This window comes from Neodiprion lecontei, chromosome 2 (genome assembly GCF_021901455.1).
Source record: "Neodiprion lecontei isolate iyNeoLeco1 chromosome 2, iyNeoLeco1.1, whole genome shotgun sequence".
Taxonomy (NCBI): Eukaryota; Metazoa; Arthropoda; class Insecta; order Hymenoptera; family Diprionidae; genus Neodiprion; species Neodiprion lecontei.
The window spans coordinates 6030272-6055215 of NC_060261.1; the positions used below are offsets into that span (position 1 = coordinate 6030272).

Below are 24944 nucleotides of genomic sequence, written 5' to 3' on the forward strand. Positions count from 1 at the left end.
TTTTTTTTTTCTTTATTCCTCATCCTGATATGAAAATTACAACAATGCTAACCGATTCGAAAATTACACAAACTGAGGACTGAAAAAAATGTTCGGTATATAATATTATGTTTGCAAAAAAACTGCTGAGAGTCCTCGGTTTTTTTTTTCCTAATTTTTTTCTCTTTCTTTTTCTTCTACGCAAGAAAGAATAGGTTGCATAAAAAAACAAAACAAATAACAACAATCATAACGCGGACCAGTTTCGCAGCACATTGTCGTATAAAAAGCTGCGGGTAGTAAATGGCAATGATCGTAAAAGCGAATGGCCAAGATTTGACCTTTGACTTTGACGGTTGCGGCGGAATTCGATTGTTCTTAAATATACACGTAGTAACATACCTTTGATTATACCTAGGTATGTACAAACACTCGGTCTAATTTCTTTGACGACGTTCTGCAGATGTAACTCGTTGATACGTAAATTTATTTGTTAAAATGTTTTATTGATAAAATAGCTATTATATGAGGAAAATTGCATTATTATTATTATTATTATTATTATTATTATTATTATTATTACTATTATATATAATATTATAATAATCATGTGCGTGGCTTGCGGAATTCTTATGTACATTATTACAAACCATATAAGTCGCGTTACAATTTCACAATTTGCAGTTTTATGTTCATCAATGGACGTTCTTGCAGACTCGTAATGTATATAAGAACGTACGTATAGTATACGTGCAATGGTATTTTTATAATCCTGCAACCTCGACATACATCGAATATATTGAGATCGCCTCGCGAATTGATTAACGAGAGTATGTATCCCTCAATATATATATACATATACACATATATAGGTATACCTATAAGGTGCGTGTACCGCTTCAGGTGTATTCTTTCCTTTTTCTTCTTCTTCTTCGTTCACTCCGGCGATTACGAGCATTTTCTTTTTTTTTTCTTTTTTTTTTTTCTTACATTTTTTAAGGACCCACTGTAAATTCGTTGGTCTCAACGTCAGCTGTTGCAGCAGCGGGGCAGGTTTTATGTGTAGTGTTCCCCCCCCCCCCCCCCCCTTTTTTTTTAACTCTTTCCGTTTACGTTCATTTTACACATCGCGCTTTGAAAAGGTCTCAGACGTTGAGTCACTCGCCCCGGCTTGTATATTAATATTATTGTTATTATCGTTATTACATACCTGAGATACGAAATTCCCGAGTCTCTCTGCAGTCTCCAACAGTCGACAATAATAAGAATTTAAAAATGAGAAAAAAAAAGAAAAAAAAGGTAACCGAAATAATCCGAGGAATTAAAAAACATTCGTCGTACGAGAAACAGAGTTATAGACAATATTGTACATACATAATAATAGTAATAATAATGATTAACCTGTGAACAATAAAGTTGTATAATAAATTGTATATTACATTCAGACAAGTGCAGACAGGAATATTGTGGCGCATAAATTATCTTCGTTGACCGGATAAATTATAACAAGTCTTTAACGACGATATTAACATAGGACAGAAAATTGACCACAGCATGGGACTTTGACGTGGTCGGTAATGCGTAACCGTTAAGTAATTTACTTTTATTGCTCTCTTCTTCTTACATTCTTTCCTTTCTTTCTTACCTCTCTTATCTATAATATACAGGAAGTCGTGACTCCGGTTTAGAAAATTCATCGTCTATAAGTAACAATTAGCATTTATCGTCGAGATGATATTAATATAAGCATATAATTGTGTAATTATCAATTATCAGAGTATCGTTATTATAATCATGTTTACGATGATAAGTAATTATTATCTATACACACGTATTTACAAATTTTACAAGGCGTTGAAGTAAATTGAGAAATCACATCGATCTATATTTAATGTGACTAATCGAATTTGCACTCGGATGCTTCGTTTGATCCGGGATGGTTTTTTTTTTTTTTTTTTTTTTTGCTTTCTTTTATTCGTTTAGCAATCTGTACGGAATTTTGTAAAATAGTTGTAAAAGTATTTACCGATTATTACTATTATTTTTCTTGCTACTTGTTCCAATTATTATTATTGTTATTGTTGTTGTTGTTGTCATTATTATCGTAATTATTCAACTACGCGGTACTTGGTTCGCATCGCGTGCCGCACATTATGAAATTAGATTAGGAGCAACACCGTCAATCATTATTATACGAGATAGTTATCGTTAATTGCATTATGAATGCACTTTACGCAATTCATCGCGCACACCTTTGCGTGTTCCCAATTTCTTGCCCCCCCTGCCCCTCTTTTTTTGTAAGAAGCACAAAAAATATAAATGAATTGTACACAGGGTTACCCGCACAATGTTAAATCCGTCTTAATTTTCACGATTGGTTTTTCATACTTGTAATTTATTTTTTTCCACGAAGAATGTATGTGAAAATTTTTTATTTAATTTATTTTTTTTTTATCCTAATTTACGAAGTTTAGATAATCAAACGCATATAATACGTGTAAGTTATATAAGCAAAAATGTTTTAGAAATTACGTTATATTCTGTGTAAAGAGACGAGTGAATCTAATGTTTAAAATTTCTTTTATTCTCGGTGGTGACATTTCCGGATCCACCCACAGACTCCAAGTCCGGCGTTGATCATTGTAAGTTGAAATATTAAATATGAACAGCCAAATCAGGTTTAACGTATTATATAGGTATATAATTTATACACCATTCCTTAGATGCGACGCTTTATTAGAAACGAGAAGAAAGAAAAATAATTTTTTAATAATTATTTAGGTTTCGACCGTTTTTTAACACGTCTACGGAATTTACCAGATTTTTTCTCCTCTTGTTTTTTATATATATATAGGTATATAATTAACAAATATATGTGGCTGTGTTTTTTTTCAGTTTTTCCAAATTTTGGCCTAAGTATTAACAGTATCATTGTTTCGTGTTGCTTTTTTTTCTCACATCAATATTCATTATTACTACAATTTTGTAACAAATTCATTTGTGAAAGTAACAAAAAATAATGACATCTAATTATGGGTTGTTGTTGTCTTTTTTTTTTGTTTTGTTTTGTTCACTCGCTTTCCTGCTCATCGTAAATGAAGTCACCTACAGGGACGCTTACGGAAAAATTTTCGGTAATTAACACTGATCATTATATACGAACACACGTGTAATTTATTATATATAATTATCATATGCATAACGATGGTGCTGCCTGCTTGATATTTTTTAATGTGGTTATTTATATCCTGAAAATTGCTTTTTCTTTTCTCTTTGTACAATCTTAAAACAGGGTAGTTTATTTGAAAAAAAAAAAGTGCAGAATTAATGCTTGCTATAATTTTTAACTCTCTGTGTCTTCTGATATATTTCATGTGCGGACGATAATAATTGTTGCCTGAGGGTATATATTACCTGTGTTGCAACGTGGGCAACTTTTTTTTTTTATCGCATTCCTTACATATATGTATATGTGTATCTGCAGTGCTTGCAAAATTCGTAAACATTCTGCATCGGTCGCTGTGCCGTATCATGTTGTACGTTTGAAGTTCTTTTTCCTATCTGTATTTAAAATTCTTTGTCGTTACCAATACTGATACAAAAAATATGAGTTCAGAGTAAAATATAGAAAAAAAACGTAGTATTGCAAGAAAGTAATTTTTCTTCAATCATATTCCAGCATGTGTGTAAAACTTCAATATTTTCACCGATCAAACAGATTTTTGTTTTATGACGTCCAAAATATTTACCAGTAGAACGATTCTGTATGAGAGTTGGTATTTTTTTTATTATTTGTAATGAAAATTTGATACGGTACAAGTGTCGTGTAAAGTTACTCTAGGTAATCGCATGTGGAATTTTTAATTAATTTTCACTGCAAAAGGAGGGAATTTTGGTAAAATTTTGCACTCTGTAGTCTCGAATTATTTCTGTTATTATTCGCAGATTTTTAACTTGTGACTGAATCTGTTTCGCAGGGTGAACTGGAACAACAATTACTGCAAGCCAATCCCATCTTGGAGGCCTTTGGAAATGCGAAAACTGTCAAGAATGACAATTCATCACGTTTTGTAAGAATAAAATCCTTATTTAACATAAAAAAAAATCGATTCCATTAGTTTACTCAACATTGCAGTGCAACTAAATTTATGCACTTTGTACACTTCCAGGGAAAATTCATCAGGATCAACTTTGATGCATCTGGTTACATTGCCGGAGCCAACATCGAAACTTACCTGCTTGAAAAATCCAGGGCTATCCGTCAGGCCAAGGACGAGAGAACCTTCCACATATTTTATCAACTTCTAGCCGGCGCCTCACCTGAACAGAAAAGTAAGTGTGGAGTAATCTTCTTACCGAGTAGTTTGATATTGCAATAGAATTTTAAAATTAAAATTCTTTCCATTTCTCATTTTCAGAGGAATTCATTCTGGAAGATCCCAAAAACTATCTCTTCCTGTCCAACGGATCGCTGCCAGTGCCTGGCTTTGACGATTCTGCCGAGTTTCAGTCGACGGTAAAATCAATGAACATAATGGGCATGACGAGCGAAGATTTTTCATCGATATTCAGAATTGTGTCGGCTGTGATGTTGTTCGGGTCGATGCAGTTTCGACAGGAGAGAAATTCCGACCAAGCGACACTCCCCGACAATACCGTCGCCCAGAAAGTTTCTCACTTGTTGGGTCTGAGCGTGACAGAAATGACGAAGGCATTCCTCAAACCGAGAATCAAAGTTGGCAGAGACTTTGTGACCAAAGCGCAGACAAAAGAACAGGTCGAATTTGCGGTCGAGGCCATTTCCAAAGCCTGCTACGAGAGAATGTTCAGATGGCTTGTCAACAGGATAAACAGATCCTTGGACAGAACGAAGCGACAGGGAGCAAGCTTCATCGGCATACTGGATATGGCTGGTTTTGAAATATTCGAATTGAATTCCTTCGAACAGTTGTGCATCAACTACACCAACGAGAAACTGCAGCAACTGTTCAACCACACCATGTTCATCCTCGAGCAGGAAGAGTATCAGCGAGAAGGTATCGAGTGGAAGTTCATCGATTTTGGCCTCGATCTCCAGCCGACAATCGACCTTATCGACAAACCTATGGGCATAATGGCTCTGCTCGACGAAGAATGCTGGTTCCCGAAAGCAACGGACAAAACGTTCGTTGAAAAATTGGTCGGAGCTCACAGCGTTCATCCGAAATTCATGAAGACCGATTTCCGCGGTGTCGCAGATTTCGCGATAATTCATTACGCTGGTAAGGTCGATTATTCGGCCGCCAAATGGCTCATGAAGAATATGGATCCTCTGAACGAAAACGTCGTCAGTCTTTTGCAGCAGTCTCAGGATCAGTTTGTGTGCCACATTTGGAAGGATGCAGAAATCGTTGGAATGGCGCAGCAAGCCCTCACCGATACGCAGTTCGGGGCGAGAACTCGGAAAGGAATGTTCAGGACCGTTTCTCAGCTGTACAAAGAACAGTTGGCCAAGCTTATGGTCACTCTGCGTAACACGAATCCGAACTTCGTCAGATGCATTATACCGAATCACGAGAAACGGGCTGGAAAAATTGACGCTCCTCTCGTACTTGATCAGCTGAGATGCAACGGTGTTCTCGAAGGAATTCGTATATGCCGTCAAGGCTTCCCCAACAGAATACCCTTCCAGGAGTTCAGGCAACGCTACGAACTCCTCACTCCCAATGTTATTCCGAAAGGATTTATGGATGGCAAAAAGGCTTGTGAAAAAATGGTAAGTGTCGAGATTTTCGGGTTCGGTTTAGTTGTAGATTTTTATTCCGAAAATGATAATTACAAGCTGTATAGTCATGTAGAATATTTAATAAAACTTGTTTTTGTCGCGTTTTTACAGATTCAAGCCTTGGAATTGGATCCGAATCTTTACCGCGTTGGTCAGTCGAAGATATTTTTCCGAGCAGGAGTGCTGGCGCAGCTTGAGGAGGAAAGAGATTACAAAATCACTGATCTGATTGTGAATTTCCAGGCGTTCTGTCGCGGTTTCTTGGCCCGCAGGAATTATCAAAAACGTTTACAACAGTTGAACGCTATACGTATTATACAGAGGAACTGTGCAGCGTACTTGAAACTTCGCAACTGGCAATGGTGGAGGTTGTACACGAAGGTTAAGCCACTTCTTGAAGTTACCAAGCAAGAGGAGAAGCTCACGCAGAAGGAAGATGAGCTGAAACAAGTCCGGGATAAGCTTGAGATGCAGCTTCATTCGGCTCAAGAGTACGAGCGAAAGTATCAGATGGCTATTGAGGAAAAAACGGTTCTAGCCGAACAGTTGCAGGCTGAAGTCGAGCTCTGTGCCGAAGCTGAGGAAATGAGGGCGAGACTTGCTGCGAGAAAACAGGAGCTGGAAGAAATATTACACGACTTGGAGGCTCGGATAGAAGAAGAAGAGGAACGAAGCACCGGCCTAACGCAAGAAAAGAAAAAGTTGCAGTTAAACATAAGTGATCTTGAAGAACAATTAGAGGAGGAAGAGGCTGCTAGGCAAAAGTTACAGCTTGAAAAGGTTCAGTGTGATGCTAAAATAAAGAAGCTCGAAGAAGATCTTGCGCTGTCGGACGATACTAATCAAAAATTGCTCAAAGAAAAGAAGATTCTTGAGGAGAGATCAAACGATTTGTCGCAAACTCTTGCCGAGGAAGAGGAGAAGGCTAAGCATCTTTCGAAATTGAAAGCAAAACACGAGGCGACAATCGCCGATCTTGAGGAAAGATTGCTCAAGGATCATCAGCAGCGACAAGAGGTGGACAGGTCTAAGCGTAAGGTAGAAACCGAAGTTTCGGACTTGAAAGAACAGCTCACTGAGCGTAGGACGCAGTTTGAGGAGCTTCAATTACAGCTGGGTAAACGCGAGGAAGAGTTAGCTCAGGCTATGATGAAAATCGACGAGGAAGGAGCTGCCAAAGCACAGGCTCAGAAAGCTCTCAGGGAACTGGAATCGCAACTCGCAGAATTACAGGAAGACTTGGAGGCTGAAAAAATAGCCAGAAGTAAGGCGGAGAAATTGAAACGAGACCTTAACGAGGAATTGGAGGCCTTGAAAAACGAGTTACTCGACTCTTTGGACGTTACAGCGGCACAACAGGAACTTAGAGGTAAAAGGGAACAAGAATTAGCGACGTTAAAGAAAAATCTTGAAGAAGAGACATCCATGCATGAAGGTACTTTGGCCGATATGCGCCATAAACATTCTCACGAATTGACGGTAATTAACGAGCAGATGGATGCGCTGAAGAAGGCTAAAGTCGCTTTAGAAAAGGCAAAGTCGACCCTGGAAGCTGAGAATGCCGATCTAACCACCGAACTAAGGTCCGTTGGTGCGAGTAGACAGGAATCTGACCGAAGGCGCAAACAAGCCGAACAACAGTTAGCCGAATTAAATGCTAAAGTTGCGGAAGTTGAGAGGGCCAAACAGGAACTGGCTGAAAGAGCTGCAAAATTGCAGCAGGAAGCGGAGAGTGTTTCTCAACAGCTGGAAGCTGCCGAATTGAAGGCGTCCGCTGCACTGAAAGCGGCCACTACTTGCGAGTCGCAATTTGCCGAGATTCAACAGCAACTAGAAGAGGAGACAAGGCAAAAACTTGCCCTCAGTTCCAAGCTGAGAGCACTTGAAGGTGAAAAGGAGAGTCTTCAAGAGCAGTTGGACGAGGAGGAGGAAGCCAAACGATCTTTGGACAAGCAAGTACAAAGTCTGACCATGTTGTTAGCCGAGGCAAAGAAACGTGGCGACGAGGAGGCCGAGGCTGCGGTGGCTTTGGAAGAGGCGAGAAAACGCTGTTTGAAAGACATCGAAGCCCTTCAAAGGCAAGTTGAGGAACTACAAGCGGCAAACGACAAATTGGACAAGTCTAAGAAGAAGATTCAAGCTGAATTGGAAGACAGTAATATCGAGCTGGAAGTACAGCGGGCGAAGGTGATGGAGCTGGAAAAGAAACAGAAGAACTTTGACAAGGTACTTGCGGAAGAAAAGGCGATATCTGAACAGTATGCTGAACAACGTGACGCCGCTGAACGGGAAGCGCGAGAAAAGGAAACCAGGGTACTTTCGTTGACTCGTCAATTGGACGAGATGAATGATAAGGTTGAAGAGCTTGAGCGGGGCAGACGGGGACTTCAGGCTGAGCTCGACGAACTGGTGAACAACCAGGGTACCGCCGACAAGAACGTACACGAGCTCGAGAAAGCTAAACGCGCACTCGAATCCCAGTTGGCTGAGCAAAGATCTCAAGTTGAGGAGATGGAGGATGAGCTTCAGTTTACCGAAGACGCAAAGTTGCGACTAGAGGTAAACATGCAGGCACTCAGGGCGCAATTTGAACGTGATCTCCAAGCCAAAGAGGAACAGGCTGAAGAAAAACGTAGAGGTTTGGTCAAGCAGTTGCGGGATCTCGAAGCCGAACTTGAGGATGAGAGGAAGCAGCGTGCTGCAGCCATTGTACAGCGTAAAAAGATGGAAGCTGATTATAAGGACATTGAACAACAGTTGGAAATGCATAACAAGGTCAAGGAAGATGCTCTTAAACAACTTAAGAAACTTCAGGCACAGGTCAAAGACTGTGCAAGAGAAACCGAGGAAGCCAGAGCTGCGCGAGATGACTTGGCCGCTAGCGCCAAGGAAACCGAGAGAAAAGTCAAGAGTTTAGAAGCCGAACTTATGCAACTCACGGAAGATTTGGCAAGCAGCGAAAGAAATCGGCGTACTGCTGAGAGCGAGAGGGATGAATTTCAAGAGGAAATCAACAACAATGCCAATAAGGGTACAATGCGTTTCCTGTTTTACAATTTTGCAATTTGTTTTGTTCCTGATAGTATTTTAAGAATGTTTTTAATGAAGCAATTTTCGATTATTTAAGGTACCTTGCTACTAGACGAAAAACGTAGATTGGAAGCGAGAATTGCGACCTTAGAAGAAGAGCTGGAGGAGGAGCAATCTAACAGTGAGATTTTGATGGACCGAGCCAGGAAAGGACAGATCAATATTGAACAGCTTACGACAGATTTGGCGACGGAACGTTCGACGACCCAAAAACTTGAAACTCACAGAATGTTACTGGAGAGGCAGAACAAAGAATTGAAGGCGAAATTGGCCGAGCTGGAAACTGCACAACGTACAAAAACCAAAGCAACGATTCAAGCTTTGGAGTCGAAGATAAATAATCTTGATGAACAGCTCGAAGCTGAAGGCAAAGAACGGTTTGCACAGCAGAAAATCAACAGAAAGTTAGACAAGAAGTACAAGGAGGTGGTTATACAGCTCGAGGATGAGCGAAGAAACGCTGATCAATATAAGGAACAGGTTGAAAAGGTCAATGTAAGAATGAAGGCTTTGAAGAGACAGCTAGATGAAGCTGAGGAAGAAGTAACTAGAGAAAAAACTCAGAAACGAAAGGCACAACGGGACTTGGAGGACATGATGGAGTCTCACGAATCGCTGACTCGTGAGGTTGCCAACTTGAGGAATAAATGGAGGTAGTTATACTCCCCTTTTCTATTCTCTTAACTCTTACCATCTGTGTATTAAAGGGTGGCTTGGTAATTACTATTCAATTTACTTGTTGATATCCATTTTACAATGTATATCGTCGATTGATTTTAGTTCCTACTGATCTTGGAAAACAGGCAAAAGAGCAGTCGCTGCTTCAATAATACAATTGAAACCCAAGGTGCATTTCGTCGAATTGTAAATTAAGTTATCAATTTGTGATATATGTGTATATCCCTATATATTTAGGAATCAATGACGTAGGTGATTAATCAGGTGATCATCGTTAAAAAGAATAATTATCATTGAATGAGCTTACATCCCAATCGTGATAAAGAATATTTAGAGTAAGTTATCACATTATCTCTTAAAGACGGTTAAACTGTTTTTCTAACTATTCAACCAGTGGAGACAGATTACGATTCGTAATGTCGGAAGTAAAAAAAATTTAATCCTGACTGAACTTTTATAAGCTTAACGAATCATGACTGAATTAATAACTAATTTTATATGTGAATCTGCATAACTGATTAACTGTAAGCTGGGAGACAATTTTTATCTCATGACAAGTTGGTGATTCAACTCTCAAATATTATTACAGCCCAGTCTATATTTGGTTTATTTCAATGCTTGTCATTCATTTTCTTCATTACATCGCAACTGTATAGGACAGAAATAATTTGCTTCTTAGCTGCGGGTGATATTTAGGGAAAAACAATTCCACTGCCTTTTCTCTGAAAGGAGGCTGATGCTTTTATGACTGCCATCCATACCCTCTATGTTCTGTTGCTGATATCTTCCTATTCCATGTGTCAAATCCTCCCAGCATATAATAATGTACGAAATTGTATCAAATCAAATATATCGAACGTTATTGCATATTTTATTTCTCTCTCTCTCTCTCTCTCTCTTTCTCTTTCTTTCTCTTTCACATATCTCTATTTCTCTTAATCCTCAATATAATAGAATGTTTATTAGTATTGACATTTTTCAAAAATAAACTTTGTTTTACTCTTTGAGAAATATGAAGAGTATAGAATACGTAATATTGGCAAAAGTTTTACATCGTACAATGATATCAGACATTTATAATTTTCTGTTCAATTCCTACATCGATTAAAAGATCGGGAGAAAATTACTTACTAGCATTCTCTCTTTCTCTACCTATGGGCTTCAAAAAAGGAATGAAAAATGCAGAAGTCACGTGACGCTGCAGATACAAAAAGCGGGCTATTTTTAGAATGAGGTTCATATACCATGAAGGCACTACCAAGCATATCATTGATATACGAGCAGGGATAATATTAGATCCACTACTGTATTTAAAAATTGTTGAACAATGATTTTTTTATAATTTTTTTTGTATATTCCAAGTATGGTGAAAAATTTTTGAAGTTTTATCCGTCAAGAGTAAGACGTTTGACTAATTTAAATTTGTATTTTTTTTAAGACGAACGCCAGGAATTGGTCTCAGCTCTACTACTCGTCTCACAAAACGAGGTTCCTCGCAGACCGGTGGCTCCGGTGACGATTCAACAACCCAGGACGAAAGTATGGATGGCGAAGAAGCTGCGAATTAAAGTGGCCATGGATCTTCCTTTTTAACAATATAATACAATATACTGTTATTATGTCGTAACGCATAATGCATACAGACCATCTGGAGAAATGAAAGTAATGTGGTCTTAAAAAGATATATGAAGATGATACTAGAGTTAAGCGAACCATTGGATGATTCGTCGATTAGCCATTTTTCAACGATAGAAAAGATATACAAATAATAAAATGGTTTGCCATCTCCGAGCTGATGTTAAATTAATTTTTTTAATTTTTTTTTTTTTTTTTCCAACCACTAATACAGTCATAGATATGCGAAAGAGAGTAAAGAGGGTAGATACATAGGTAGAGATAGAGTTCAATACAAGGCTTCAATCTGAGTTGCCATTGAAAAAAAAATGAGAAAAAGTAATAAGAAAAAGCAAGTTCTTTTTTTTCATGAAAGAAAATAAAGAGTTAAAATAAAAAATCTACAATCTGTACATAACTTTACACCTTACTAATGAGATCACGAATTGAATAACGATAATAATTATAAATGAAGGAATACGAATTTTGATGAATTGAAAACTGAACCATTTGATCCCCGACTCTTTAATAGTACCAATTGCATATGGACTAAAAAATTTGTAAAACTTAAATTAAGTTGGATTTAAAAGATTTCATGAAGTAGATAAAAAATACTGCATAATTAGAGGAAGAAACACGAATAACACATTTAGTGTAAATCGTTGATAACCGTAAATTATTTCGCATATATTATTATGGTTATTAAATATTTTAATAATTGACCAATAATATACACGCGACGCATCATTCACGGGCTAGTAGTTTCATTTTAAAAGGTTTTATGTCTTATGATTTTTTCAGTATTTTTCTTCTTCGTTAACAATTCTTTTTTTTTCCTGTTATTTCGAAAACCATTTAGTATACATACCTACATACGCATTTATATATACATATATTATTATTATGATTATTATTATTTTTGGCATGATTATATAATATATTTCATAAAACCATAGAATAAGTCCTTTATATATTATTCCGAAAAAAAGCAAATAAAATACTTAAAAATTGTTATCATTATTTATATATTTTTTAAAACTGAATACAGTACTTAATTGACATTTAATTTTCCCATTTCCGGGATCATATCATTTCCTAACCTCTTGAAATAAAATTTCACCGGGTCAGGCATACAAACACATAACGTTATTCAAAAGCAATTGCGGCCAAATGAAAAAAAGACGAAGAAATCAAATAAAGATTCGCAAGAAATATACTAATTTGACTGATAAAAAATTCAGAATAACTTTTACTATTGGACAAATAATAGGCATTATAACCCTTGAGAAATGAAAGAATAACATTTTATACAACAATTATATAGTAGTTTGTGTATTCGAATAAGAATTAAACGTGCATTTTTATGCAGTAAGCATTTTACAAGCTGTCGTTTAGAATGATTTACACTTAGAAAGCGGTGAAACATTTCATCACCTCTTAATGAAAGGATAATATATTTTGTAATTGTGAGAAATATTAATATTAATCAATATGTAAAGACATTTAAGTAGTGATGAAAAGGATTAAAAAAAATAGAAATTGATCGAATAAACGAAGCAGGAAGTATCCAAAATGGCATTCTAAAGGCTAAGAATTTAGATCGAGTAATTTTAGAAAGTTGTAATGTTTGTTGGTTTTGAAGAGAACACAGAGTTATTGGATATAGAGCTGGAGTTAATTTTTTATTAGTTTAACCGATGATGAGTAATTGATGCCGTCTTCCCAGCCAACTAATGAATCATACTGGCAAGGAGATTTACTGAAACTCTAAATCCACTATCTCCCAAGCGTGAATAGTAGGATTTTTAAGAGGATAACGTGAAAGAGTACTGAATGACTAAGAGACAAAGACGAACATTTTGTCACTCTGTTTTCCTAATAATTTGTAATTTAAGATACAACGCTCTTTTCCTTTACTCTTCAATTAGCGAAAGTATTTTGTAAATATGTTTACGCAGGATATTTTATTCAGGGAAGCTAATTATATTAATTTTTCTTCGAAAATGTTATGATCAGATGTTGTATATCTTTCTTTTTTGTTTTTTCCTGTCTTCATTATTATGTGGTATGTCATTGGTAAGGTGATTGAGAGTGAAATTGTTGAACAGAAAGGAAACTAGGAGAAAACCTTTCAATAACTTTTTATATTATACATAATAATTGAAATAGAAAGCATGCAACTTTTACTTCAGCTGAATGTTAGGTTTAGAAAATAAAACATGCTGATTAAAATTTGTAATGAAAAAAGTAAACGATCCTTTTATTTGCCACAAGTTATGTACATATATGGTCCAAGGCATGCATAGGTTGTAGCAAACTTATATCATGTATAACTTAATTATTGTAAGTATACTTTCGCACGAATCTTGACACATTCAATATTATAAATTCAATTTCATGCATAAATTACAGCACGTCGCAGATCTTTACTTCATCTTCTCATTTTTCAAACTAGTGAATTCTTATCGTGAAGTTCTTTCAGCTGTTTGGCGAATACAACATTACATAACTCCAACGGTGTTTTACGATCTTTATTCGTCAATTCAATCGAAGCACCGTTTGAAACCAATACTTTAGCTTCTTCTTGTCTGTCTTCTTCGCATGCCAAATGTAACGCACTATTACCATACGCGTCTCTCTGATCTGGATTTGAAAACAAAAAGTTACGGATGCATATAAATTCTATAGTAAAATAAAGTAATATTTTTGTGAAATTCAACCTACCGATTTTCAGCTGTTTTCCGTACTCCAGGAGAAGTTTTACGATCGCTAAATTTCCTTTTGACGCGCTTCGGTGAAGAGGCGTTGATCCCCGCTTGTCGGCGATATTTATATCTGCATTTCGTTCAAGCAGCGCGGCACATATTGTTTTCCAATTTTTCGAAGCTGCATATTGAAGCGCTGAATGACCATCGTTCGTCTGAGCGTTTACATTAGCGCCTTGGCTCAACAGTAGGTTCACCACTTTTTCACGACCCCCCGAAGCTGCAAGAATTAGCGGCGTCATTTCCATCTGTCAAACAATAAGACAAATTTGAAAAAATTATAGTTTTCCATTCGTTCAATCGTTTTTAAATAAGCTACGATAATTCATAAGCATTGCGACCCTACGTATGGATTTGCATTTCCATATTGGTCACATGATCAAACAGCGTTCTACTTAAGCGACGGGCGAAATGAAGCCTTATCATTGGCTCCGTATGACAGAAACTTTTCATCTTGTTGGGTATTCGTTTTCCAGTTGCTACACTCGGTACAATTGTTATCAGGCTTTAAGAAATGGCGACGAACCAAGATTACGCATAACTGGCGTGTAAAATAGCGTACAACGGGTATTGCCGATATGAACATATTTTCTCCCGGAATACTCACATCATCTTTTGGATCCGTTGGAAAACCTAGCGACAGAAGGTACGAGACCAGATCATCGTGTCCCCCTAAAGCAGCCCAATGAATGAGCATTCTGCCATTCTATACGCCGTGTGATGGATGAGCGTTACTTTGGTATAAACATGTATCTGCGGTTCAGGTGAAAGAAACTGTAGATGCAGTGCTTACCGCGTCCATGTCGGTTTTGAGTTTTGGATTTTCATTGATAAGTATTTTTACGGCTTCTGTTTTGCCTCGATAAGCCAAATCGTATACAGATGATACCGGCGGCCCCATTTTTGACTGGAATTTTATGACTTTCACTAATTTGAACCAGATTCCGTCGACTAAAGAATATAAAGACAGTTGTCCTTATGGGTTTGGTGTGACAACCGAAAATCTTCGTGCGCTTGCGCCCCCTGAGATGTTTTAACGGTAGAGTTGAGAACTTATTGCCGAACATTAGAGAGTTACCGATGTCGACATGATCCTGGCTGCATTCACCTTCCGAGTAACACTGTCTTCGAAATGGTAAGCCCAAGCCGGTACTTGCCTGTGTGTACTTATCACCTTGTCGGCGATACAAGAAATTAATAATGAGAGTAAATTTCTTCCAAAATTTGTAGCAAAACACAGTGTTTGTACGCACAGGGAAAACCTGAAAAACTGGGAAAACTCAGGGAGTTTTTTACAGCAGAGAGAAGTCAGGGAATTTCGAAAATAGGACTGGAATTTTAAGTTTCTTGGAGAAATTCGTTCTTATACGTACATTACTTGATATCAAACCTACTTTCTTTTTTTTCTTACTGAAAATCGCTGGCTGTTGTTTGTAAATTAGTAGTCGGACAGTAAATTAATTACTAGGTAATATTAAAGGTATTAGTATTATTAAGCAAAAAAATTGTCATTAACCAGCAGCATATTTCTTGGAAGGTTACTGAAAAAAATCTTATTTTCAGGCTGGAACACCTCGAAAAGTCAGGGAATTTCGGGTTCCAAAAAGCGTACAAACCCTGAAAACAGTGATTTAATTGAAGTATAGGTACCCGAGAGCAGAATGTATACATAGATCATAAATAATAATAGATCAGATGTAATAATGATGCTGAGACCAAGAAGTATGTATGTATATGCGGTCCATGTACGATATTATTATCCATGTACGATTGATACGTCGTGCATACCGTAAATTTTATAATTTTCCTAGAGACAAACTAGATTATCTACAATAATACGGCTATAATATGAAATTAGAAGAATTATTCATTTCGAAATGGGATTCTATTCGACACGCGCTCGATGAATTCCATAACATTAATATTCATAATTATTACAACAACTTTTCATTTCTTCTCTCGATCTTGAATTTCCGTAGGCATGGAATCGAAACGCTGTTTTAGCTAGTCGCAAGTGAAGTATCTACGTTGGGTAGAGAAGCAGAATTGTTTTTCGAAAAGTGTTCGAATGGAAAAAAATTATCCGACGCTGTTTTGGATGTGTTTTTCACATATTTCAGTGTCCATTTAAGCCTGCTTTAGAGGCTTCAAAAAACCGATTTTTTTTTGCATAGATGTCTACCCAAACTATCCAAGAATGTGTCCCTAAAATTTCAGTCGCAAATTCAAAATATTTTCGGAGTTACAGAAGAAATAGTGAGCAAGCGTCCAGCAGGTATACGAGCGGTTTTTTGAAGTTTTCAACCAGTTTTTTGAAGAGTCTGAACCAGTTTTTTGAAGTTTTGAACCAGTTCTTTGAAGATCTGAAGGGCAACTCTATGGACCAGGAATCGCCGATTAGCATATTAATGCGGTAAGTTCAAGAAAATTACGATTTTTTATGTACGAAAACTTTGACGCACGATTTCTCCGTTTTTCATTTTTACGCTTTTTCCTAATTGGCGGGAAAGATAGGAAAAAAACTAAACGTCCTTTCGAAACGAGACAAATTGCATTGTACTCGGGATGAAATTCTCTTCTAGTTGAACCTAAAAAACCTTGAGAAAGTTGAGATTAACCCACTTTTTAAAGAATCTAAAGTGAATTATTTTCGCAAGAAAAATGAATTTTTTTTTCCTTTGCGAAAAATTGTTGAATTTTTCACTTTTTGCGGAATTTTCTTGGTTTAACTAGAAGCTATACTATTGAGAAGTAAAAATTTTTTTGGTTTCTTTGTTTCAGATGGAAATTGCGACCTGCACCTTTCCGGCCGCACGACAAATGCATACTGGAGACGCCTCGGTGAAATGCTTGTACCAGGCATAATATAACATGTATCCTAATAAAAAAATTCGAGAAGACTGTTGAAATACATAACAATGAATCCTGGAAGTTTTGTTTTAATCGGATATTTCTTTCCTTCCCAAAAAAATCCTCGAAAAAACCGATTTTTTGAAGCCTCTAAAGCAGGTTCCCCCCTTAATCTGACATGTATCGTTCAAGTCAATACTGAGTTCAAAAACTTTTTGCTCTGGAAATCACGAGTAAAAAACCCCTCAGCGTTTTTGCTGGATTTATGGTGAAATTTTCGACGATTTGCAAAATTGCTGAAATCTGTTTATTGATGCACTGTATCGACGTAATATTGCGAGGGAAATCGATTGGGCGCAGTCCCAATACGCTGCGATCAACGCATCAAAAGTTACAGCCAAAAAACGAGACCTGTGTTTTCGACATATTTCAGCAGGTGCTTTTTCCTTCGTCATTTCTCTGCTGTTGGTCCTACGCTGCTTTTGCTGCGTTTTCTGGGTTGCTGGGGGTCCAATTAGTCAAGAAAGAGTCATCCAAATCGAATCTGAGACCAAAAGTTTTTTGCCCAAAAAAAAAGTAAGGCTAACCCCTTTGTGTTTTTGACGAAAATTTTCGCGATTTTGAAAAATGCTGCAATAAATTCTTTCGTACACTTTTCCGACGTAATTTTCCGAGAGAAATCGATTGGGCGCAGTCCGGATACGCTGCGAGCAACGGATCAAAAGTTAGAGCGAAAAAACAAGGACCTGCGATTTCCACATTTTTTGACTGGTGTTTTTTCCGTCGTCATTTCTCTGCTGTTGGTCCTACGCTGCTTTTGCTGCGTTTTCTGGGTTGCTGGGGGTCCAATTAGTCAAGAAAGAGTCATCCAAATCGAATCTGAGACCAAAAGTTTTTTGCCCAAAAAAAAAGTAAGGCTAACCCCTTTGTGTTTTTGACGAAAATTTTCGCGATTTTGAAAAATGCTGATATAAATTCTTTCGTGCACTTTTCCGACGTAATTTTCCGAGAGAAATCGATTGGGCGCAGTCCGGATACGCTGCGAGCAACGGATCAAAAGTTAGAGCCAAAAAACAAGAACCTGTGATTTCCACATTTTTTGACTGGTGCTTTTTCCGTCGTCATTTCTCTACTGTTGGTCCTACGCTGCTTTTGCTGCGTTTTCTGGGTTGCTGGGGGTCCAATTAGTCAAGAAAGAGTCATCCAAATCGAATCTGAGACCAAAAGTTTTTTGCCCAAAAAAAAAGTAAGGCTAACCCCTTTGTGTTTTTGGCGAAAATTTTCGCGATTTTGAAAAGTGCTGCAATAAATTCTTTCGTGCACTTTTCCGACGTAATTTTCCGAGAGAAATCGATTGGGCGCAGTCCGAATACGCTGCGAGCAACGGATCAAAAGTTACAGCCAAAAAACGAGACCTGTGTTTTCGACATATTTCAGCAGGTACTTTTTCCTTCGTTATTTCTCTGCCGTTGATCTCACGTTGTTTTCGCTGCGTTTTTTGAGTTCTTGGTGGTCCAATTAGTCAGGAAAGGGTCATACAAATAGAGCGAAAAACGACCGGTCATACGACCAAACTTGTAGCCACCTAGCGACAACGCGACACACGACAGACAACACAAAGACGAATGGAGGCATCAGGAGACATGAGCCACGCGTCAAGCGTACTCCTCTGTTATAATAATAAAGTGCTCATTTATTACACATGACGCCATGCGATACGTGACTGTGTCGTGATGTGTGAGACGTCCATTGAACATTAACGAAGTAACGGAAAAGACCAAATTATTTTAACAAAAGACTAATATATGTATTTTATTTATTTAATTCTTATTATTGCATAGATTCAGACTTGATACAGCAGGGGATTAATATTTTTTAAAACTTGTTTGTCTCAGCACGTCACACAGTAATCATAATTTTCTATATCAAAATGAGTGAGACAGAATCAAAAGATGACTTAGAATCTGTCATTAAGATCCAGACCTTTGTATTTTTTGATTTGGAGACGACAGGTTTCATTCATGGCTCTAGTGTGCCCAGAATAACCGAAATATCTCTCATTGCAACTGCAAGAGATTCCTTACTCAGTACGGACCTTACCTTGCCCAGAGTTTTGCACAAGCTCCTAATCCCGCTGCAACCTATGCGACTCATTCCATTGGAAATTTCTAAAATAACAGGTTACTACATACCACAAACGTTTGTTATCATCTAATGAGACTCCCTTAAACAGTAACTAAACAGTAATTAAACAGTACTGAAATACTAAATGATTCTCTTAATTCCAGGTCTCTACAACGATTTACTGGAACATGAGAAGTCGTTTGATCACCATGCATCCGACTTATTGAACTCTTTTATCAGTAGGCTACATCCTCCGGTATGTTTTGTGGCTCACAATGGAAACAGATTTGACTACCCGATTATTTTGTCTGAGTTGAATCGCATCGGAGGGGTAATTCACCACGATTAATTCCTTTATTGATTAAAGTTTCATGCACATCATCATCTCAATATTCGATGACCTGTTGTTTTCATTTTCACAGACTTTATCCAAGAATATTTTATGCGTTGATTCGTTAGATGCGTTTAAAAATTTCTTTAACCACGGTCATCCTGACGAAAGTAAAAAACCTGTTGCTCCGTTAATTGTATCCAGCAATGAGAGTACAACATTCTTTGATGACGGATGCGACGCAGAACTCTCTGCAGCCCTCGATGCATATGAGGTCTCTTCGACGTCTCTAAGAAATGTAAGAGATCTTAAAACAATTAAACTATTAATTTGATCAAATATTTAGAAAATGTCTAATCTAAATAGCATTTTGACAAGTTTTGCTTTTTTTTATTAGGAGTGCGTTGATGTAAAATACGTACAGTCAAGGCAAAAATTAAATGAGACAACACCAACGCATCAGAAAAGCAATCCAATGAATATTAAACCACGTAAGCCCTTCAAGAACAAAGATGGATCACTAGCTAAAAAACGATTGCCATTTACCTATGGTCCGCCCACTAATTTCAAATTGGAAACACTATATAGGCACCTCATAGGTGTTGATCCACGCAATTCTCACTCTGCAGAGGATGATTCTTTATCGCTGCTTACCTGCGTACTCAAAATTGGTGTTTCGTTCGTTTCTTGGGCAGACCGCAATGCTGGTCCATTGATTCGATGTGCAATAAAAAAGTAATACAGCTTCATCTTTTACATGGAGTTTTATTATTATGAGATCTCAGTACCAAAAGAAGCTGTGAATGTTGCTGTTAAAATAAATATAGCATGCTAGTTAGAGTTGCTGCTGAATAAAAGTTATTCAGAACAGGAATGTAAACTATGCAGATACAATGCATAGCATTTTTGCTGTACTAAGTTAAGTTGGGTTGAAAGAGAAATTTGAAGTTATTGCAAAAATGGATTTATCCTTCATAATGAATGTTCTGTGATATGCAATCTTCTACCATCGATTACTCTAATTTTTATCAGATTTTACCTATTTAAAATTCATATATATTTTTAATTAAAACTAAGTCATATTTGGGTTTGCCAGACAAAAAATCTACAATTGATTTTCGCGTATATTACTTCATGCATGTACAAAAATCTTATATCTAATAAAACCAATGTGTACGGGGTAAAAAAATATTTTACATATCCTACCTATAATTAAAAATGATTAAAAGTAGCTATAAAGTCATAACAGCTGAAACACGTATTAAATATAAAATATTTATAAAATATGTGATCGGATAAAGGCTGAAACAAATTTTAAACAAATAGTTTTTATATGGATAAAATTTTCTAACTAAAATAGTTTGTATAACTGTAATAAAAATATTTTTAAAAAACCTTTTATAAACCTACGATATTAACGAGATTTTAACATATTATTGTTACATGAATTCCTAATTTACAATTTTTTCCCGATAATGTACAATATCTAAAACTCCCGCTGACATTTATGCAACATCCGCACTTTTATGTACAGTGACGAATATCGTGCTGTACATGTGTACGTCAAATATGCTTATAAAAAAGTACAATAATAAAACATTGCTTTCGGTAGCAATTTATCTTCCAATTTGGTTTGTTGACTGCTATTCGAAGTGCTACGTGATACCTGTACCAGTGTAAAATTTATATAATCTATTAATATATACCCAAGTATATCTTCGTTTATAGTTTACTGAACACTTGATCCTTGAGTAATGCAAAAGTTACCTATGCATAAGCATCAAGAAAAATCTGCTGCATTAATGCACACTCTATCGTCGTTATTGAATTGCAGGATTCGGGGCTGAAATATTCCAATAGGTGTTCCATAGACTTGATAAAATACCATTATTTTGAGAAGTTGATGCTGATGCGGATTCGATTCTCATTTCTGTCATCGCAGAAGAAAGCATTGACGTTTTCAACTTTGCCAATTCGTCTTTGTTCACTGTAAAATCAGATACATCTTGAATTAGAAGGTGGAAGGTATTATTTACAGGCTGATATCAAAATATTCTTATTTTGATTTGTAACAATTTCCTTTCTAGTTAAAATTTCTGTACATTAATCATCAAAATTTCGTATCTGCTCTTTCGATACTAAGAAATTTTCCAACAATTTAAAACTTACGTATGTATTCTGCAATGATATACTCATCGCTCTGAATTTTTTTATCGATATCTTTGATTATTTTATTCAATCTGTCATTTATGTTTGACATTTCTTTCTGGCTAATGCTGACCAACAGATTGTTTGTCGGATTCCAAAAATCGTATATTATACCTTTTCCAGTCGCTTCTTGAAATTTTTTCAACATCTGGAATATTTATTAAGCTAAAGTGAATTTTGAAAACATTTAAAACTGGCAGTAATAGGAAGAAATCACAAAATTACGGCTGTAGGAATTACTAATTGTTGACAGTGCAATAAACAAATAGATGTACTTACATAGTAAAATATCCACGTGGATGGTAATCTTTGAAAATCGGAACTATAATTTTGGTTCTCCAATTCCCGAAGGAACAAAGTTTTTATGAAGTAACTAGCGATGCTTTTAAAGTTTTGGGTATCCCTCAATTTCTAAACAAAGAAGGACAAATTTGAGGATCTTAAATTTGGATGTATTGAAAAACCAAGTTTCTTAAGACAAAAAAGGATAAATAATGGTATTAATTTTTACGGCAATATTCAATAATTAGTACCTTCATCTGTCTGATGACTTGTTTAATACTGCCTTTAAGCAGTTCCTGTTCTCTTTCGTAGAAGCTTGGTCTCCACAGTATATGATTATTGGAACAATTCTGTAATGGTTTCGATACGGCGAACCAATTCTTCTTCTGTAATTATAAAAACTTGTTGCATAGTCAGTTTGAGAAATATTTGATTTTGTATTACCTTAGTGTGACTCCTGAATGGTCGAGGAGGTGCGGTCAGAAATTCAAGGACTGGAACGAGATCCACATCTACGTTGTGTCCGTTCGGTATGTTTATTTTCAACGTTAGTGCTGGGCCACTTTTTTTTTGACGCAGCTGAAATAAGTGATGTATAATTATTTTACATTTTCCTGAGACTTAGAAGTAACAGATCTGGTAACAGCATTTATTTTACTTACTGTATATTTTATTCCATCCACTGATAAAATGTACTCATTGTTAGCTGGAGTTGGAAATGATTGGAACACCCTACTCGCAACCGATTCGAACCACTGACGGAATTGGTTTTGATCAAGATACATTGATTTGTCAAACCACTTATCCATAACTCTGAAGATAAAAAATAATACATCAATTAAATATACGTGTAGTAAAGTCTTGAATAAATAAGCCAAAGTATGTTATATGGGAAGTGATGGTTCTCTCGGATATTTTTCTCGGAAAACATCATATGCTACTCAAAACTTAATAGAATAAAGTTCGGAAAAGTCAGTTCAAACAGTGTTTGCTTTCCTGAAAATAAGGTAAAATAAATGACGGGAAAATTAAATTTAACCAAGTACAGGCATCAGAACTATGGTGAAAAAAACTTGTTTCACATTGCATAGACCTAAAGAAAAACAAAATCATGAGCAAATCTGAGCTTTGACAACCGTGAAAATCAAATATGAGCAAGATTATAAAACCCTGTCTTCTTATTGATTAGGTTTGCAGGTAACTTGACTCACAACTTTCTATATCTCTGCCTTTGATAAACAGCTGCACAAGGTCTCCTAAAAGAATTTTCATTCCGAATTTGATCAATCTTCGAACATATATTATAATTATTGCTAGCATATGTTTCTTCATAACAGGTATTCACAAATTGGATTGCTGCATCCAACTGATAGGATGAAACCTTGACTTGAAATTGAAAAAAAAGCGTTTTATTATTCAGTTTGCTTGTAATCAGATCAGAAGAAATTTGTCTTAATAATACTGATCTCCAAGATATTATGAGTCTGAATGTATTTCACGATTATAGCTGCAGGGGCATATTTTTTGATAGTAGCAATATCTATAACATCTAACTGAGAGGTGCGAGTCTCACTGTATATAAATTGATATTATAGTTTAATATTAACTCAGAACGTGGATAAAACTTACTTATACTCAGACCATCTAGGTTGTTTTCTTAAGTTTGGTAGAACATCTGACATTGCTTTAATTTTCACATATCCTGGCTTCTCGGAAGCTATTAAAATCTATCAAGCAAAAGACGAAAACTAGATTAAAACAAAATTTTCATCAAATATTTGCAAATTTATTTTTCCTTCGTCTCTAAAAATTATTTCTCAATGAACAATTTCAAAGCACATTTGTACGTAAGGTTTGGTCAATAAAAAGAGTGACCTTTCAATATACATCAACGAAAGCATAAGAAGAAACTTAATATTTGGGCTTCTTACGTTCAAAGTCTTGTAGTCGATTGGTAGATTTATGATAACATTTAAATCATACTCTTCCGGCTTGCCTACTTTAAGGCCTTCATAATAACTGCCCACATAAACAATCCGCCGATAACATGCATTGAATAGTGGATCCTTTTCTTTCATTCTTTCAATGAACGTCGACAAGACCTATATATCACAATTGTAAATACTGATTTCCATTTGCGATCGTTTATTTATTTATTTTTACCAACTATTATTTTGTATGTCTAACAAAGGTAATTTTTTGAAATTTTCGTAAAGTACCACAATATAATAATACACACCCTTTGTAAATGGGCATTGTATTCCTTTGTTTCGCCAGGTTTCAATGTGACAAATTGTTTATTTATTTCATTGAAAATGCGGTCTGATTTAAATCTTGGATCGACAGGTATAGGCGCCATGTCTGTAATCAGTTGAAATAAAATACGTAACTCCGTCTGTTATTCTGTCAACAGTTTCCTAATATAGACTATCAATTGTATATTCCTTGAAACATATTTATACAAAAGTCGTTTCTATCCAAGTTTGATGTCATCTCAAATACGTCTATAAGTATACAGAAATCGCGGTAATTTGCCTATTGGCAGCTCCTAATTAAACCCAAATATAAATTAAATTTTTAGCAAACTTGAATTCAAATATTTGAACTATCACCAACAACTAATCAGATATCCATAATTATACAATGTTTCACAAAGTTAGTTAAAAGTGGTTAAAAATTAAAGCTTGGTATTCGCAAACGCGCGGCTCAATGATCAATTCATTGTCGAAAATTTGTAGACTAGTTAATGATAGTCAATGCGAAATAATGTAAAAGAAACGTACCATTTGATTGTTGGAAAGAATTTCTTTGAAAACCTGAGTGCGTACTGTTATACTTGAATTCTCCCGGCGTTATGTGACATATATCGAACCACGTACCGAACACTCGTTAAACAAACAATAGACAGAAGTGTGTTTCCTTGAATTTTCCTTTCGATTGTTTTATACACGAAGTTGTACGCCGTTATAGGATTCCCCGGGTTTATAAATGATCAAAACAGACCGGAATCAATCCATCTCACGACACGTAGACGGTTCTGGATCGAATGATGTTTTCCTGCATTGAAAGCTCAACGTCAAACCGGATTCATAAAGCAGCACGCAGCCGGCATTTCCGCCAATCGCAAAGATCGCAACTCGCCATGAGGCGGTATTAAGGCGGGTTTGCACGACAAATTCGATTCGAAATTATACGCACAGGAGAGGCGCATTGTCAATTGTAATCTTTTTTCATACCAGAATTATAATTTTTTTTTTTT

General features: G+C 36.2%; 4 protein-coding genes and 2 long non-coding RNA genes across 13 annotated transcripts in view; 3 read left to right on the forward strand and 3 right to left on the reverse strand.

Moving 5' to 3' along the window:
* Positions 1-12135, forward strand: part of LOC107225894 (myosin heavy chain, non-muscle) — a 38971-nt gene extending 26836 nt beyond the window's left edge. Inside the window, exons 4-12 of one of the 3 annotated variants that reach the window (XR_006902664.1) lie at positions 2598-2621; positions 3081-3113; positions 3957-4049; positions 4149-4311; positions 4398-5734; positions 5855-8774; positions 8871-9486; positions 9614-9680; positions 10950-11107. Coding sequence is in view for 2 of the 3 variants with exons in the window: in XM_046730595.1 (XP_046586551.1) it covers positions 2598-2621; positions 3081-3113; positions 3957-4049; positions 4149-4311; positions 4398-5734; positions 5855-8774; positions 8871-9486; positions 10950-11079 (5316 nt within the window). In the remaining variant the exon portion in view is untranslated. Of the gene's footprint in view, positions 1-2597; positions 2622-3080; positions 3114-3956; positions 4050-4148; positions 4312-4397; positions 5735-5854; positions 8775-8870; positions 9487-9613; positions 9681-10949 lie in introns of all 3 variants that reach the window. The other 2 variants (XM_046730595.1, XM_046730596.1) reach the window with 2 other exon arrangements.
* LOC124292762 lies at positions 1865-10687 on the reverse strand. Its single transcript, XR_006902669.1, has 3 exons — positions 10643-10687; positions 4215-4299; positions 1865-4020 (listed from the first exon to the last, which is right to left on the reverse strand). It is a non-coding gene; the product is annotated as an uncharacterized LOC124292762 (long non-coding RNA).
* A 1216-nt stretch (positions 12136-13351) lies between the features above and the next one.
* Positions 13352-14819, reverse strand: LOC107225750 (26S proteasome non-ATPase regulatory subunit 10). 2 transcript variants are annotated; one of them, XM_015666354.2, is made up of 4 exons: positions 14684-14819; positions 14498-14596; positions 13850-14138; positions 13352-13768 (listed from the first exon to the last, which is right to left on the reverse strand). In XM_015666354.2, the coding sequence occupies exons 1-4, from the start codon at positions 14789-14791 to the stop codon at positions 13572-13574; spliced, it is 693 nt and encodes a 230-aa protein (XP_015521840.1). In that variant the 5' UTR covers positions 14792-14819; the 3' UTR covers positions 13352-13571. The 2 variants fall into 2 exon arrangements, with proteins under 2 accessions (XP_015521840.1, XP_015521917.1); XM_015666431.2 differs by lacking the exon at positions 14498-14596 and having other exon boundaries at positions 14684-14816.
* Positions 14820-14886: 67 nt separating this feature from the next.
* Positions 14887-16804, forward strand: LOC124292760. Of its 2 annotated transcripts, none has more exons than XR_006902667.1 (5): positions 14887-15025; positions 15121-15370; positions 15454-15612; positions 16139-16303; positions 16672-16804. It is a non-coding gene; the product is annotated as an uncharacterized LOC124292760 (long non-coding RNA). The 2 variants fall into 2 exon arrangements; XR_006902666.1 differs by having other exon boundaries at positions 15121-15358.
* Positions 16805-18371: 1567 nt separating this feature from the next.
* LOC107225659 lies at positions 18372-20763 on the forward strand. The gene is made up of 4 exons (XM_015666236.2): positions 18372-18920; positions 19029-19195; positions 19287-19493; positions 19593-20763. The coding sequence occupies exons 1-4, from the start codon at positions 18671-18673 to the stop codon at positions 19932-19934; spliced, it is 966 nt and encodes a 321-aa protein (XP_015521722.1). The 5' UTR covers positions 18372-18670; the 3' UTR covers positions 19935-20763.
* On the reverse strand, positions 20114-24726 carry LOC107225570. 4 transcript variants are annotated; one of them, XR_006902665.1, is made up of 12 exons: positions 24469-24725; positions 23925-24046; positions 23617-23787; positions 23315-23412; positions 22897-22941; positions 22348-22498; positions 22130-22264; positions 21937-22071; positions 21683-21814; positions 21365-21551; positions 20963-21182; positions 20114-20861 (listed from the first exon to the last, which is right to left on the reverse strand). XR_006902665.1 is itself a non-coding variant. In XM_046730599.1 (11 exons), the coding sequence occupies exons 2-11, from the start codon at positions 24042-24044 to the stop codon at positions 21016-21018; spliced, it is 1341 nt and encodes a 446-aa protein (XP_046586555.1). In that variant the 5' UTR covers positions 24045-24046; positions 24469-24725; the 3' UTR covers positions 20114-21015. The 4 variants fall into 4 exon arrangements, 3 of the variants coding, with proteins under 3 accessions (XP_046586555.1, XP_015521607.1, XP_046586556.1); XM_046730599.1 differs by having other exon boundaries at positions 20114-21182; XM_015666121.2 differs by lacking the exon at positions 22897-22941 and having other exon boundaries at positions 20114-21182; positions 24469-24723.
* Between the last annotated feature and the right edge of the window lie 218 nt (positions 24727-24944).

Excerpts from the sequence above, each read along its gene's own strand:
- LOC107225750 (XM_015666354.2), bottom strand. The coding sequence starts at position 14,791 with ATGGGGCCGCCGGTATCATCTGTATACGATTTGGCTTATCGAGGCAAA. Across the intron at positions 14,597-14,683 it reads TCAAAACCGACATGGACGCG|AATGGCAGAATGCTCATTCA; the intron begins GTAAGCACTGCA and ends CACGGCGTATAG. Across the intron at positions 13,769-13,849 it reads CGGAAAACAGCTGAAAATCG|ATCAGAGAGACGCGTATGGT; the intron begins GTAGGTTGAATT and ends TTTCAAATCCAG.
- LOC107225570 (XM_046730599.1), bottom strand. The coding sequence starts at position 24,044 with ATGGCGCCTATACCTGTCGATCCAAGATTTAAATCAGACCGCATTTTC. Across the intron at positions 23,788-23,924 it reads ACAATGCCCATTTACAAAGG|GTCTTGTCGACGTTCATTGA; the intron begins GTGTGTATTATT and ends TGTGATATATAG. Across the intron at positions 21,815-21,936 it reads AAGTCATCAGACAGATGAAG|AAATTGAGGGATACCCAAAA; the intron begins GTACTAATTATT and ends TTCTTTGTTTAG.
- LOC107225659 (XM_015666236.2), top strand. The coding sequence starts at position 18,671 with ATGAGTGAGACAGAATCAAAAGATGACTTAGAATCTGTCATTAAGATC. Across the intron at positions 18,921-19,028 it reads GGAAATTTCTAAAATAACAG|GTCTCTACAACGATTTACTG; the intron begins GTTACTACATAC and ends TCTTAATTCCAG. Across the intron at positions 19,196-19,286 it reads AGTTGAATCGCATCGGAGGG|ACTTTATCCAAGAATATTTT; the intron begins GTAATTCACCAC and ends TCATTTTCACAG.